General features: G+C 64.8%; 1 protein-coding gene across 1 annotated transcript; it reads left to right on the top strand.

The window, feature by feature from the left end:
* Window positions 1-375: 375 nt before the first annotated feature.
* On the top strand, window positions 376-16,069 carry LOC101947292 (SPNS lysolipid transporter 1, lysophospholipid). The gene is made up of 13 exons (XM_065594112.1): window positions 376-512; window positions 2,114-2,387; window positions 2,665-2,730; window positions 2,901-3,037; window positions 6,214-6,365; window positions 6,746-6,812; window positions 11,529-11,671; window positions 12,088-12,243; window positions 12,709-12,898; window positions 13,695-13,760; window positions 14,181-14,279; window positions 14,378-14,549; window positions 15,590-16,069. Exons 2-13 carry the CDS (start codon window positions 2,165-2,167, stop codon window positions 15,682-15,684), a joined length of 1,566 nt encoding a protein of 521 aa, XP_065450184.1. The 5' UTR covers window positions 376-512; window positions 2,114-2,164; the 3' UTR covers window positions 15,685-16,069.
* Window positions 16,070-16,098: the final 29 nt, after the last annotated feature.

The raw sequence follows: 16,098 nt of genomic DNA on the forward strand, positions 1-16,098 counted from the left end.
TGACCGCTGGGGAGAGCACCCCCCGCTGAGCCCCCCACCCCACAGCGCCCCCTAGCGCCCCCCTGGGGCCAGCCCTGACCGCTGGGGAGAGCGCCCCCCGCTGAGCCCCCCACCCCGCCCCCTTCCTTCCCCCCAGCCCCCGCTCCCGCTTCCGGCGAGCCGAGCCCGGCTCCCCCGAGTGCCCCCCGCCTGGCCGGGCAGCAGCTCCCCGGGGCCTGGGCTCAGCGCCTGCGCACGGAGCCGGTCCCGGTGGTTGCCATGGTGACGGCGACAGGGGTTGCTGGGGGAGGGGGGTTGTCCTGGTGGTTGCCATGGTTCTGTCTCCGCTGGAAATCAGCCGGGGGGGGGGGGGCGCGGCTGGTTACCATGGTGCCGCGGGGGGTTCCCCGTTACCATGGTTACCGTGGCTAGGGGTACGCGGTGACGTCCCGGAAGGGGCGGGACTCGCGATGGGTCAGGTGACGCGCAGGGGGGTCACATGATCGAAGCAGGGAGCAGCGTGCCCCGCCTCGGTAATGGGGTCATGGCGGGGGGAGCTGTGGGGTTGGGGTTATGGGGACGGGGGGATCCGCAGGGAGAACTATGGGGGCGGGGGGATCGGTGGGGGGAGCTGTGGGGTTGCGAGGGGATGGGGGAGCTGCGAGGTTGGGGTTATGGGGGCGGGGGGATCCGTGGGGTTATGGGGGCGGGGGGATCAGCGGGGGGAGCTGTGGGGTTGGGGTTACAGGGAAGGGGGGGAGCTATGGGGGGGGAGCTGCAGGGAGAACTATGGGGCGGAGGGATTGGTGGGGGGAGCTGTGGGGTTACGAGGGGCGGGGGGATGGGGGAGCTGCGAGTTTGGGGTTATGGGGGCAGGGGGATCAGCGGGGGGAGCTGTGGGGTTGGGGTTACAGGGGATGGGGGGGAGCTATTGGGTTATGGGGGGTAGGGGAGCTGCAGGGAGAACTATGGAGGTGGGGGGATCGGTGGGGGGAGCTGTGGGGTTACAGGGGGCGGGGGGATGGGGGAGCTGCGAGGTTGGGGTTATGGGGGCGGCAGGATCCGCGGGGTTGGGGTTATAGGGGTGGGGGGATCCGTGGGGGGCAGCTGTGGGGTTGGGGTTACGTGGGTTTGTGGGGAGCTGCAGAGTTGGGGTTATGGGGGCGGGGGGAGCTGTGGGGTTGGGGTTACAGGGGATGGGGGGAGCTGCGGGGTTATGGGGGGCGGGGAGAGCTGCAGGGAGAACTGTGGGGGCGGGGGATCGGTGGGGGTAGTTGTGGAGTTACGGGGGTTTGGGGGGATGGGGAAGCTGCGGAGTTGGGGTTATGGGGGCGGGGGGATCCGTGGGGGGAGCTGTGGGATTGGGGTTACAGGGGATGGGGGGAGCTGCAGGGAGAACTATGGGGGCGGGGGGATCGGCGGGGCGAGTTGTGGAGTTACGGGGGGCGGGGGGATGGGAGCTGCGAGGTTGGGGTTATGGGGGCGGGGGGATCCGTGGAGTTATAGGGGCAGGGGGATCCGCAGGGGGAGCTGTGGGGTTGGGGTTACAGGGGATGGAGGGAGCTATGGGGTTATGTGGGGCGGGGGGAGCTGCAGGGAGAACTATGGGGCGGAGGGATTGGTGGGGGGAGCTGTGGGGTTACGAGGGGGGGATGGGGGAGCTACGAGTTTGGGGTTATGGGGGTGGGGGGATCTGCGGGGGGAGCTGTGGGGTTGGGGTTATGGGGGCGGGGGAGCTGTGGGGTTGGGGTTACAGGGGATCGGGGGGAGCTGCGGGGTTGGGGTTATGGTGGGCTGGGCTCTTGGGGGGATGGGAGGTCATGGGGGGATGGCTATTGCTTGGATGGGAGATCATGGGATGGGGCTCTTGGGATGGGTGTTCATGGGGGTAGGGATATGTGGGGATGGGATATCATGGGACGGGGCTATTGGGGGTTGGGAAGGTAATAGGAGCAGGGTTATGTGGGGATGGGATATCATGGGGAGGGGCTATTGGGGGTTGGGAAGGTGATGGGCAGGGTTATGTGGGGATGGGAGGTCGTGGGGCTGGGGATATGTGGGGATGGGAGGTTGTGACTGGCAGGGGAAGCTGTAGTACTGGGGTAACTAACCTCCCTCTCTCTGCCCTCCACAGGCCCCGCTCCGGAGCCGGGCTCCCCGTGAGGCGGCTGCACAACTCCCGGCCATGGCGACCCGGCACGGCCCCCACCCTGACGCTGCCCCATTCCTGAGCCAGGCAGACGAGACGGAGGAGGAGGCGGCGGAGGGGGGGTCGCGGGCGGGTGGGGGGCAGCCGGAAGTGGGGGTGCAGGCCGTCACCGGGATCTCATACCCCCGCTCGGTGATGATCGTCGCCGTTCTCTGCTACATCAACCTGCTCAACTACATGGACCGCTTCACAGTGGCTGGTGAGGGCTGCGGGGGGCGGCGGCAGCCCAGTGTGTGCGTGGGAAGGTTGTGGGGGGTATTGGGGGACGGGGTGGGAGCTGTGGGGGGTCGGGGCTGCATGATGGAGAGGGTTGTGTGAGCAGTGGGGGTTTGGGGCCAGCAGAGGTTGGGGGGACTGCATGGGGTGTGGAGATCTGCCGTGGGAGGTGGGCTAGGGGTTGGCAGAGGTGGGGGGTTGCAGGGTCCATGGGGGGCTCTCCCCACTTTTTAATACCCCTCCACCCCCCCTTTCCCCAGGCATCCTGCCCGACATTGAGTCGTTCTTTCGCATTGGAGACAGCAGCTCCGGGCTCCTCCAGACAGGTATGGGGGCAGGGGGAGGGAGGGAGGGGATCCCATAGTGATGGGGGAAGGGACGCACCGGGTGTGTGGGGTGACACCCTCTGGGGGCTGGGGCAGTGTCCTCTCCGGTGGGGAGGGGCTGTGCCCCGCGCAGTACACCAGTTCTAACCCCCCCCCCCCCACCCCCGCAGTGTTCATCAGCAGCTACATGGTGCTGGCCCCGATCTTCGGGTACCTGGGCGACCGCTACCACCGGAAGCGGCTGCTCTGCCTGGGCATCGCCTTCTGGTCGGCCGTCACGCTGGGCTCCAGCTTCATCCCCAAGGAGGTACCGGCGGGCAGGCCGCGCGCGCGGGGGGGGGGCGCTGTGGGCTGTGCGTGGGGGGAGCTGTGCGCGCAGGCCGGGGGCGTTGTGGAGATGAGGGGCTGGAGCGGTGCAGGGGGTACTCCTAGGTGAATTCTGTGCCACTGCGCAATGCAGAATTTTTACTCCTGGGGGAATTCTGCACCAAAAATTTAAAATTCTGTGCACAATAGCTTAAAATTCTGCATATTGTATTTGTCAAAATAACACCATGTAATCACACCAGTTTCAATTATTTTTGGTCATTTATTTTAAAATTCTGTCAGCCAGTACGTCTGAAACAATACAGACAACAAAAAAGATTCAGAAAATCTCTTTTGACAAGTAGATTCCTTACTAGGCATATTAACCCCGTAATAATTCATGTAAACTACCATACGGAACCGGATTTCCCGCCCCCTCAGAAGCAGGGCAAAGGCTGGGGGGAGTCAGGGGTAACGGAGGAGCTGAGGGAGAGGGAAGGAGCCTGGGTGTGAACTTGGAGGGTTGTTGGGTGTGGGTGGGAAAAGTCTGGAACAGGTTTTGGTGGGGGGGATTGTTAGGGAGCTTCCCCCATGCGGACCCTGGCTGACCCCTAGCCTCTCCCATTCAGTCAGGCACGTCTGCCCCTGTCCCTGCCACGCCCATGTGTCCTTGCACCCCCTGTCCACGTTTCCCTCCACCCCCACTCAGCCACCACCCAGCCCCTATGTGTCCCTGTACTCCCTCCCCAGCTCCATGTGTCTGTGTGCCCCCACTCAGCCACCTCCTGTCCCTATGTGTCCCTGTACCCGCTCCCCCATTACCATGTGTCCCTGTGCCTCCACTTCCATTCAGCCTCTGCCCCAGTCTGTCCTCCCTCACTAGCCCCTATGAGCCCCTGTCTGCCCTCCCCATAGCCCCTGTCTCCTGACCTGGCCTGGCCTGCTGCAAAGAAGGCCGGCTCTTTCTCTTCCCTCGCTGGCCGGGAGCTGCTGCTGTGTTCTATCGCCACAGCGCCCTCTGGTGGGCCAAAGGTGGAACTGCAGAAGTTACTGTCTGCTGGGAGCTTGTTGTTCTTGTGCCACAGCACCCTCTGGTGGGCCAAAGGTGGAACTGCAGTAACGTTTCGGTAGAAGCTTTTTTTCTGCATAAAAAATTTAAAATATGCACGGCTTATTAATTATGTGCATGCGCAGTAATGCTGGGATAACTAGCAGAGAATTCCCCCAGGAGTCGATTTTGCAGAAATTAACGTGTGCGCAGAATTTCCTTTCCCCACAGAAATGGGCTGCAGGGCTTCAGGCCGCCACTAGGGGCTGCTGGACCCACAGAGCCCAGCTCGTACATAGAGGACACTGCTGGGGGGAAGGGGAGGGAGCTGGAGGGCTCCTGGAAGCTGCAGTTCCCAGCATGCCTTGGGGGAAGGAGACCATGGTGTGCAGGAAACTCCATGCAAACCTGGGACTGAACATCAGGCTGTTTCTCCCTCTGGGCTTTGGGGCGGAGGGGGGTGAGTGTCTGGGCAAGGGGGGTCGAGGCCTGTGGCTGAGTTCTTGGGAGGAGGAGGGCAGGTGCCTGGGGGGGGGGGGGGGAGCACGGCTGGGCTCGGGAGGGGGTGCAGGTATCTGAGCAAGGAGGGCCCTGCAGCTGGCCTCTGGGGAGGGAGGTGTTGTGAGTGTCTGGCCCCCTGGCTGGGCTCTGGGTGGGAGGGTACCTGGGCCGAGGGGCTTGCAGCTGGGTTCTGCGGGAGAAGGGGTACCAGTATCTGGGCCGGGGGACCCTGCGGTTGGGCTTTGCGGGGAGGTGTTGTGGGTGTCTGCCCCCCCAGCTGGGCTCTGGGAGGGGGAAGGGGGCAGAGAAACAGGAACTGGTTGTCAGAGGGGTTTCTTTAACTCTCTGCTTCTGGGGGGATTTTTGTGTGCGTCTGTCTTGTTTCAGACGTACTTGCTGACAGGTATTTTGAAATAAATTACCAAAATAATTGAAACTGGCATGATTATGTAGTGTTATTTTGACAAATAAAATTTGCAGAACTTCAAAAGATTGTGCACATAATTTTTAATTTTTTGGTGCAGAATTCCCCTAGGACTAAGGGGGTGCAGAGGGGCTGGGAGCTGTGCGCACAGGGGGGTGAGGGGCTGGGGGCTGTGCGTGGGGGGAGCTGTGTGCACAGGGGGGTGAGGGGCTGGAGCTGGGCAGGGGGCTGTGATTGCAGGGCGGGTGCGGGGTGGAGGGGGTGAGAGCTGGAGCAGTGCAGAGGGGCTGGGGGCTGTGCGTGTGGGGAGCTGTGCATGCAGGGGGGTGAGGGGCTGGGGGCTGTGCGTGGGGGGAGCTGTGCATGCAGGGGGGTGAGGGGCTGGAGCTGGGCAGGGGGCTGTGATTGCAGGTGCAGGGTGGAGGGGGTGAGAGCTGGAGCGGTGCAGAGGGGCTGGGGGCTGTGCGTGTGGGGAGCTGTGCATGCAGGGGGGTGAGGGACTGGGGGCTGTGTGTGGGGGGGAGCTGTGTGCACAGGGGGGTGAGGGGCTGGAGCTGGGCAGGGGGCTGTGGGTGCAGGGTGGAGGGGGTGAGAGCTGGAGCGGTGCAGAGGGGCTGGGGGCTGTGCGTGGGGGGAGCTGTGCATGCAGGGGGGTGAGGGACTGGGGGCTGTGCGTGGGGGGAGCTATGTGCACAGGGAGGTGAGGGGCTGGAGCTGGGCAGGGGGCTGTGGGTGCAGGGTGGAGGGGGTGAGAGCTGGAGCGGTGCAGAGGGGCTGGGGGCTGTGCGTGGGGGGAGCTGTGCATGCAGGGGGGTGAGGGACTGGGGGCTGTGCGTGGGGGGAGCTATGTGCACAGGGAGGTGAGGGGCTGGAGCTGGGCAGGGGGCTGTGGGTGCAGGGTGGAGGGGGTGAGAGCTGGAGCGGTGCAGAGGGGCTGGGGGCTGTGCGTAGGGGGAGCTGTGCATGCAGGGTGTGGGGCGCAGGCTGCTCCCCATGGCGCTCGGGGTGAATCGTTACAGACAGGGTTCCCCCATCTCCAGGTTCCTCAGCGTGATGGGGAGTTTATGGTTGTGGGGTGGCCGGGCCGGACCCGTGGGGAGCTGGGGGGTGAACTCCCCATTCCTGGGCATCTCAACCCCTCGGCAGGCTGGGGTGCGTCACCGTCTCTAAGCCGTCTCTCCTTCTTCCCCCCCCCCCCCCACAGCGGTTCTGGCTGCTGCTGGTGACGCGGGGGCTGGTGGGGGTGGGGGAGGCCAGCTACTCCACCATCGCCCCCACCATCATCGCCGACCTGTTCGTTAGCGACCAGCGCAGCCGCATGCTGGCCTTCTTCTACTTCGCCATCCCCGTCGGCAGGTGAGGGGCGCTGGGGGGCACAGGGCAGGCCGGGGAGGGGGGTGGGAGTCCCAGTTCTCACCTCCCCTCCCCCACAGGAGGCGAGGGTCAGTGTAAGGAGGTAGGTGTGTGGGGTGTTGAGGTCAGTGGGGGCGGGGTTGGGGATGTTGAGGGACAGGTAGGGGGCTGGGTAAGGGGTGTTGGGGTCAGAGCGGGCAGTGCGGAGGAGTCGGTGGAAGCAGTGGGGGTGGGATGGGAGCCCAGGGTGGGGGTGGAAGCCTGGAGTTGGGGGCAGTGGGGGTATGGCGTGGGTGTTGGGGCAGGGGGCAGGTTTTGGGGCAGTGGGGGTAAGGGGCGGGTGTGGGTGCGAGTCCCAGCTCTAACCTCCCCCTCCCCTGCAGCGGGCTGGGCTACATCGTGGGCTCGAAGGTGAAGGACTTGGCTGATGACTGGCACTGGGCCCTGCGGGTGAGTCTGGGGGGGCTGGGCGGGGGCGTGGTGTCACGGGGGCTGGCTCGGGGCTCTGGAGCCCCCCTGAGTGACATGCTGACAGGACCCTCTTGTCCTGTGACACCCCTCGGGGAACATTATCAGTAGGGGGAGCGTCCTGGGTCTGACCTCAGAGCATCCGGCCCCCCGTTCACCCCATGAGCTCCCCTCAACGAGTCCCCTTGGACGGGGCCGTGGGGCAGGCGGAGGGGCCCTGCTCCCCCACTCCACAGCCAGCCGGGACTCCCCCTCGCCCCCCCTCCTCCCCCCCCCGCCACCAGCCGGGACTGCCAGCCAGCGTGTGACACAGACAGGTTATCAGCCCTCGGGAACCCAGCGTAGAACAGGGCTTCTTAGCACAGACATCAGGGACTTCCAGCTAAGCCCATCTTTGGGGGACCCTGAGTCCTGGACTCTCCCCTCCGAGTCCCAAACAGGAGCCTGCCCAGTTCCAGCTGCCTGGCCCCAGACCTCCTGTTCCCCCCCTCCATCCTTTTGTCTCTTTCCCAGGCCAGCAGGTCACCTGGTCGGCACCGACACCTCCCACCTCTGGCTGGTCCTTGCAGAGGATGGGCCCGGCCATCGCCTGCCAGGTGACAGTGTCGGCCGTTCTCTGTCCCAGGCAGCCAGTCGCAGTCACGCCTGCCCGCTAGGGGTCGTTGCAACGATCACACACCCTCATCCCACCACCAGACACTTGAGTAACACATAGGGGAAACTGAGGCACGCACAGTATTCAGAGAAAACATGAAGACCATTCCCAGTTTGTCACATTCCCACTTTGTCACATTCCCAGTTTGTTGTCGGGAGCACAGCGTAGAACAGAGCTTGTCAGCACAGAAAGCAGGAACTGTCAGCAAAGTCCAACTTCGTCGAGCCCGGGTTCTCCCCTCCAGACCAAGGACCCTCCGTCACACCCAGAGTTGCCCCTTCTTGTCCTTTGTCGTCTTTCCCAGGCAGACCTTTGTTCTCCATCCCAAGGTTCCCCCCCACCCCCGCCATCAGTTGCTAAGTTACAAAGTGTCTGATCATTGGCTGGGCCCAGGCAGCTGCTAGGTGACAGTCACACCTGGTCTTAGGCAGGGGTTCTCCTGTGCCCCTTTCCAGACTCCTGTACCCCTTTCAGGAGTCTCTGCAAAATCCAACGCTCTTGCCCCACCATAGAATGAATTGTGCAATACATAGGGGAAACCGAGGCACCGCGAACATTCATACAAAATATTAAGAAAATTCCCCACTTTGTCAGATCTCGCCCACCTTCAAGACTGAACTGAGCGGGGTCACTCTGACCAGTGACCTGGGGAAGTTCAGGGCCCCCTCTCCGGGACAATGTGTCCGCTATCAGGTTGTCACTTCCCTTCACATGGACCACGTCCCTGTCATAATCCTGCAGGATCAGGCTCCCCCTCAGGAGCTTGGCGTTGGCCCCTCTCGTCTGGTGCAGCCGTGGCAGGCGAGTGGTCCGGGTACACTGCAAAGCGCCGCCCAAATAGATCCGGCTGCAGCGTTTTAAGAGCCCACCCCAGGGCCAGGCATTGCTCTGTGGCCCAATAGCCCTGCTCCCGGGGCAGCAGTGTCCTGCTCCGGTACCCGATGGGGGGTCTCTCCCACTTAGCTTCAGCACCGTGCCCAGCTCTGCGTCTGGGGCATCAGTGAATGCCATAAAGGGCTTGTCAGAGTCTGGGTTTCCCAGCACTGGGCCCCTGACCAGAGCTTCCTTCAGCGCCCAGAGAGCCTCCGGTACGGCCTGGTCCAGACCAGCTTGTCTGGCTTCCCCTTCTCGCATAGCTCAGGGCTGGGAGCTGCCAGGGAGATAAAGTGGGGCACAAACCTCCGGTAGAGCCCCCCATCCCAGTAAAGGCCTGGGCCCGTTTCATTGACTATCAGGGTTGGAAGGGACCTCAGGAGGTATCTAGTCCAACCCCCTGCTCAAAGCAGGACCAACCCCAACTAAATCATCCCAGCCAGGGCTTTGTCAAGCCGGGCCTTAAAAACCTCCAAGGAAGGAGACTCCACCACCTCCCTAGGTAACCCATTCCAGTGCTTCACCACCCTCCTAGTGCAATAGTGTTTCCTAATATCCAACCTAGACCACCCCCAGTGCAACTTGAGACCATTACTCCTTGTTCTGTCATCTGCCACCACTGAGAACAGCCTAGATCCATCCTCTTTGGAACCCCCCTTCAGGTAGTTGAAAGCAGCTATCAAATCCCCCCTCACTCTTCTCTTCTGCAGACTAAACAATCCCAGTTCTCTCAGCCTCTCCTCATAAGTCATGTGTTCCAGCCCCTAATCATTTTTGTTGCCCTCCGCTGGACTCTTCCCAATTTTTCCACATCCTTCTTGTAGTGTGGGGCCCAAGACTGGACACAGTACTCCAGATGAGATCTCACCAATGTCGAATAGAGGGGAATAATCACTTCTTAACCTGGTTCTCAGTCTGGGGAGCGGCCAGTCTCTGATCGCTGCCACCTTGGCCGGCTCTGGCTTGAGGCAGCCACTCCCCACCTTGTGGCCCAGGTACGACACCTTGGCCATCCCCACCTTGCACGTCCCAGCTTTTACAGCCAGCCCTGCATCCTGGAGGTGACCCAGCCCCCTCTGCACCTGGGACACCTGGTCCTCCCAGCTCTGGCTAACGACACAGATATTATCCATGATGTATGCCAGGGCAAAACTCTCCACCCCCTCAGTAACTGATCCCCTGATGCTGACAGGTGACCGGCATCCCCTTGAGGCCGAAAGGCAGGACCAGGAGCTCACAGAGCCCAGGGGGTGATAGGAGCAGATTTCGCCCTGGCCTCTGGATCCAAAGGCACCTGCCAGTCGCCCTTGGTAAGATCCATGGTAGTTAGGTAATGCGCCCCCCCTCACACACACACTTGTCTAGGGTCTCGTCAGGCCTAGGCATGGGGCAGGCATCGGACTTGGTGATGGCACTGAGCTTCCGATAGTCCACACAGTCTCGGATCGACCCGTCTTTCCTGGAGACCAGCACCACAGGAGAGGACCCGGGGCTGGAGGACGGCTGGATCACCCCCAAAGCCAGCATGTCCCCGACCTCTCTCTCCAGGCCCTGGGCTGTGTTCCCAGTGACTCTGAACAGGGAGCACCTGATGGGAGGGTGGGCTCCTGTCCCCACGCCGTGGCCAGCCAGGTTAGTGAGCCCCGGCTGGCTGGAGAACAGCTGCGGGTAGGAACATGGGGTCACGAGTCAGTCTCCTGGCCGCTCTGAATGAAGTCTGGCAGGTCTCCGGGGCAGCATGACTCCGCTCACTCTCACCAGCGCAAGAAGCCTGCTTGGCTTCGGCCTCCCTGGGTCTGACCTCGGAGCGTTCAGCCCCGTTCACCCCTTGAGCTCCCCGCAGCGATTGGACTCCTGGGGAAGCCTCACATGCCCCTCAAAGGGCCCCCCCCCACTCCGCAGCCAGCCGGGACTCCCAGCCAGCGTGTGACACAGACAGGTTAGTCGACAGGAACCCAGCATACAACAGGGCTTGTTAGCACAGACATCAGGGACATTCAGCAAAGTCCATCGTGGGGGGATGCAGGGCCTCACACCCTGCCCCCCCAGACTCCAGCCAGCCCAGCCTCAGACACGCCCATTGCCCCTCCTATGTCCTTTGTCCCTTTCCCGGGCAAAAGGGTCACCTGGTCTGCACCCCTCCCCCAGCTCCACCTTGCTGCAGGCACCGTTGCCAGGTTACGGAGTGCTTCCGCCATTCTCTGGGCAGGCAGCCAGAGGCAGCCCCACCACCTCGGTCTTGTGTAACACACGGGGAAACTGAGGCACACACCGTATTCATGCAAAACCTCAAGAAGAAACCTCCCACTTTGTCACATGCGGCACCACTCTGATCTCTGCCTGCTGGACAGGGGTTGGCTGGTCAGAGAGGGGAGCTGATTCCAGCAAGGGGCCGGCTCCTGGCTCAGGGAAGAGACCCACCAGGGGATCTTCCCCCTTCTCCCATTGGCCACACACGGACAGGACCAGCTTCTCCCTGTCCCAGTTCGGCTCCATCACGTTGACCTGGTCCCCTCGGTGGCTGTGAGCCCGGCTGGGCAGTTCCACCACATCGTTCTCCTCACTCGGCTGCTGGATGACCTCGAAGGGCCCGTCCCAGGCAGCTTGTGGTTTGTTCTTCCTCACCGGGATGAGACCCCCTCACCTGGTCCCCGGTGCCATAGGCTGAGCGGTCGTCCCAGAGCTTCTGCCTCCCTGGGGCCCTGGCTGGGTTCTCCCTGGCCGGACCCATGAGCTCAGCGAGCCTTTCCCAGAAAATCAGTCCACGCTCCAGCACTGGTTCTCCCTCGGGGGAGCCTTCCCCTCCCCAAGCCAGGGGTCCCCTCACTCCCCTCCCATACAGCAGCTGTAAAGGGGAGAACCCCGTGGGGTAAATACATGTCCCCATCCTGCAGATGCTGGTCCAGGAAAGTCTTCAGCATCATCTTCAGGGTCCCATTGAACCTCTCCACCAGCCCCCAAAGGGAATGTTTCCCTGCAGCCCCCCCTTAAGGGTTCCTCGGCGCTGCGGCCAGCAAGGCCCTTCAGCTTGTCTAAGGAGGGATCGTTCTGCAGCTCTGTCTGAAATTCAGCTGCAACGCACAGGGGAAACCGAGGCACACACAATATTTATACCAAACATTAAGAAAATCCCCCCATGGTGACACGGGGTCACCCTCTCTGCCCCCCAGGTGACACCGGCGCTGGGTGTGGTGGCTGTGGTGCTGCTGGTCACGGTGCTGCGGGAGCCACCGCGGGGGGCCGTGGAGCGTCATTCTGACTCCCCCCTGCGCTACACCTCCTGGGCCGCCGACGTCCGGGCACTGAGCCGCAAGTGAGTGGGGCGGTGCAGCGGGGCCGGTGATGAGAGAACTGTGGGTGCTTGGCAGGGGCCAGGGATGGGAGGAGCAGAAAGTGCGGGGGTGTCAGACAAAGAAGGGGTCAGGAGAAGGTGGGGCTGGGAGGAGCAGGGTATAGGGCTGGGAGGGGTGGAGATGGGGAGGGGTGAGAGGCACTGGGGTCAGTGTGCAGCTGTGAGGAGTGGGGCTGAGCTGGGGATTGGCAGGGGACTGGGAGGAGTGGGGCGGGGCCAGGGGGCTGGGAGGGGTGGGACTGTGGGTCAGTGAAGGGCTAGGGGAGCAGGATGGGATCGGGGCGGGTGGGGGCGGGGCTGGGGATCAGTGGGGGGGCTGGGAGGAGCAGGATGGGATCGGTGCTCGGGGGGGCTCTCACCTCTCCCCCCCCCGGCAGCCGCAGCTTCGTGCTGTCGTCGCTGGGCTTCACGGCGGTGGCGTTCGTGACGGGGTCGCTGGCGCTGTGGGCCCCGGCGTTTCTGTACCGCTCCTGCCTGGCCACGGGGCAGTGCCGGCCCTGCCCCGACGGGGACACCTGCAGCTCCCAGCAGAGGTGAGCGCCGCTGGGGGGCTCGGCCCTGAGCTCCACTCTGGAAAAGGGAGTCACCCAGTGACCCCTGAACTCTGACCCCCAATGTTGGGGCTGTTCTCTCCCCAGTAACCCCTGAACTCTGACCCCTGGTGTCAGTCGTTCCCTCCACAGTGACCCCTGAACTCTGACCCCCAATGCTGGGGCCGTTCCCTCCCCTGTGACCCCTGAACTCTGAACCCTGGTATCAGAGCCGTTATCTCCCCCAATGACCTTTGAACTCTGACCCCCTGGTGTCAGGGCCGTTCCCTCCCTGGTGACCCCCAAAGTCTGACCCCTGGTGGCAGGGCTGTTCTCTCCCCAGTAACCTCTGAACTCTGACCCCCTGGAATTGGGGCCGTTCTCTCCCGCAATGACCCCTGAACTCTGACCCCCGGGTATTGGGGGCCGTTTTCTCCCTGGTGACCTCTGACCCCCCTGTCTTCACAGCCTGATCTTCGGGCTCATCACCTGTGTGACGGGGTTCCTGGGCGTGGGGTCCGGCGTGGAGATCTCCAAGCGCCTCCGCAGAACCAACCCCCGGGCTGACCCCCTGGTCTGCGCCGCCGGCCTGCTGGGCTCCGCGCCCTTCCTCTTCCTGGCCCTGGTGTGTGCCCAGGGCAGCAGCGTCGCCACCTACGTGAGTCCTGGGGCGGGGGCTGGGGGTGCCTGGAGCCGGGGGGGGAGGGGCTGGGGGGGCCCAGGGCAGCAGCGTCGCAACCTACGTGAGTCCTGGGGCGGGGGGCGGGGGCTGGGGGTGCCTGGAGCCGGGGGGGAGGGGCTGGGGGGGGCCAGGGCAGCAGCGTCGCAACCTACGTGAGTCCTGGGGGAGGGGGGCGGGGGCTGGGGGTGCCTGGAGCCAGGGGGACAGGGGCTCGGGGGGGCCCAGGCCAGCAGCGTTGCCACCTACGTGAGTCCCGGGAGGGGGGCTGGGGGTGTCTGGAGCGAGGGGACGGGGGCTCGGGGGGGCCCAGGCCAGCAGCGTTGCCACCTATGTGAGTCCCGGAGGGGCCAGGGAGAGCAGGGCTGAGGGGAGCAGGGCTGAGGGGTGCCTGGAGCCGGGGGTGCCCGGGGCCAGGGGGTGCCCGGGACTCCAGAACCCTGTCTTGTTGAGCCAGACATGCTAGCCTGCTGCAGCATAGACCCAGGTCTGGTCCACACCCCCAAAGCTGCAGACTTTAACCAAAAACTGCTCAGCCGGTCACCTATCTCCAGCACCCAGATTTACCCAGGGCTGGGGGGGTGCCTGGGGCCGCGGGGTGGCCGGGGCTGGGGGGAGCAGGGCCGGGGGGTGGCCGGGGCTGGGGGGAGCAGGGCTGGGGGGTGGACACCCCACACACTCGTGTGCCTGGTGCCCAGCGTTGGCCGGGGAGGGAGGACTCAGGGAGGGGCAGGGGGGGTCCTTAGCCTCAGTAACCGGCTCCCTCCCCCTGCAGGTGTTTATCTTCATTGGGGAGACGCTGCTGTCCCTCAACTGGGCCATTGTGGCGGACATCCTGCTGGTGAGTCCGTCCTGCGGCCGCGTGTCCGGAGCCACAGGGCCAGCGCTGCCCCGGCCCCTGGGAGTGATCTTCACCCCGGCCCTTAGCCGGCCCCTGGGAGTGATCTTCACCCTGGCCCTTAGCCGGCCCCTGGGAGTGGCACCCCCCCTCCGTGCTGGCCCCTGGGAGCGACACCCCCGAACCCCGGCCCTTAGCCAGCCCCTGGGAGCAACACCCCCCCCCCACCTGCCCAGCCCCTAGCCGGCCCCTGGGAGTGACACCCCCCGGCCCTTAGCTGGCCCCTGGGAGCGACCTGGGGCGGCAGGGACAGACAGACGGACACAGAGCGGGGGAGGGGGCAGGGGCAGACGGACACACAGCGGGGTGGATGGGGGGCAGGGCCCCCCCAGCCTGTGCTGACCCCGCCCTTCTCGCCCGCAGTACGTCGTGGTCCCCACACGCCGCTCCACGGCCGAGTCCTTCCAGATCGTCATGTCCCACCTGCTGGGCGACGCCGGCAGCCCCTACCTGATCGGCGTGGTGAGTGCGCGGCAGCGGCACTGCTGGGGGGAAGCTCGCAGCGCCGGGGGGGTGCTGGGGATTGTGGGACGGCTCCGCTCACCCTCTCTGCCCCCCAGATCAGCGACAGGATCCAGCGGGGCCGCCCCCCGTCCTACCTGCTGGAGTTCCACAGCCTGCAGTATGCCCTAATGCTGAGTGCCTTCGCCGGGGTGCTGGGGGGCGGCTTCTTCCTCGCCACCGCCCTCTTCATCCAGGGCGACCGCAAGCGGGCGGAGCTCAGCACCCAGGGTACGTCCCCCCGACCCCCAGCGCCCCCTAACCCCATTGCCTCCCGCTGCCCCCTAACCCCATTGCCTCCCGCAGCTCCCCCCCGGCCCCCCACACCTGCCCTCTTCATCCAGGGCGACCGCAAGCGGGCCGAGCTCAGCACCCAGGGTACGTCCCCCCAGCGCCCTCCAGTGTCCCCCAGACCCCTAACCCCATCATCTCCCTCTGCCCCCTAATCCCGTCACCTGCCGCAGCTTCCCCTGGCCCCCCACACCCGCCCTCTTCATCCAGGGCGACCGCAAGCGGGCGGAGCTCAGCACCCAGGGTACGTCCCCCCAGCGCCCTCCAGTGTCCCCCAGACCCCTAACCCCATCATCTCCCTCTGCCCCCTAATCCCGTCACCTGCCGCAGCTTCCCCTGGCCCCCCACACCCGCCCTCTTCATCCAGGGCGACCGCAAGCGGGCGGAGCTCAGCGCCTAGGGTACGTCCCGCCGACCCCCAGCGCCGCCCAGCGCACCCCAGCCTCCTGCTGCTCCCTAACCCCGTTGCCTCCTGCCGCTCCCCACTGAGCTCCCCACACCTGCCCTCTTCATCCAGGGCGACCGCAAGCGGGCCGAGCTCAGCGCCAAGGGTACGTCCCCCTGACTCCCAGCGACCCCCAGACCCCTAACCCCGTCACCTCCCGCTGCCCCCTAACCCCATCACCTCCTGCTACACCCCCGCACCCCCACGCTGCCGCCGAATTGAGCAGCCAGGGTACATCCCCCCCCAGCGCCCCGCAGCCTCCTAACCCCATCGCCTCCCGCTTCCCTCTAACCCCGTCACCTCCTGCTGCACCCCCAGCCCCCCACGCTGCCGCTGAGCTCAGTGCCCAGGATACGTACAGCCCCACAGTGCCCCCCACTGCCCCGAAATCTTGGTAATCAAGATTCCCCCCCCCCCATCCCCAATGGCACCTGCAGCTCTGTGCCCAAGCTGCAGCCCTGGTGCCCCCCACATCGAGCCCTGCCCCACTGCCCACCATGTCAGCCCCCCTGACTCTCCCCCCTCCCTCCGCCAGGCCTGCTGCCGGAGGAGACCGAGCCGGAGGAGCGTATTGTGGTGCCAAAGCGCGGCCGATCCACCAAAGTGCCCGTCTCCAGTGTCCTCATCTGAGACCCACACACACCCCCGGCGCTGGGGCCGGGCACCGCCGGCCATGCAGAGACTCTCGCTGCCCCCCACTGGCTGGGCTCAGGGCGGGCGGAACTGTGCCAGTTTGGGGGGCTGGTTTTTATGTGGGCGTGGAGCTCCCCGTGAAGGAAACGGGGTCAGGGACATGGATGGGGCACCCTGGGCTGGGACAAGCCAGGGACCCCCAACTGAACACCCCCAGGCCCCTGGCGCAGGGAAGGGCTTAGGGACTGAGGGGGGGCCCTTGGATTCCTTGGGGGGGTGGGCTGTGAGGCCCCCCAAGGTCATACAGGTCCCCCTTGGGGGGCTGGGGTCCTGCCCCCGTCCAGCCACCATATTTTCACCCCATTAAACTCTTTGTTACGTCTCCTGCTGCTGGTCTCTGTCCCGGGGGGC

The sequence above is a fragment of the Chrysemys picta genome, chromosome 4, assembly GCF_011386835.1.
Source record: "Chrysemys picta bellii isolate R12L10 chromosome 4, ASM1138683v2, whole genome shotgun sequence".
In the NCBI taxonomy this organism is placed as follows: Eukaryota; Metazoa; Chordata; order Testudines; family Emydidae; genus Chrysemys; species Chrysemys picta.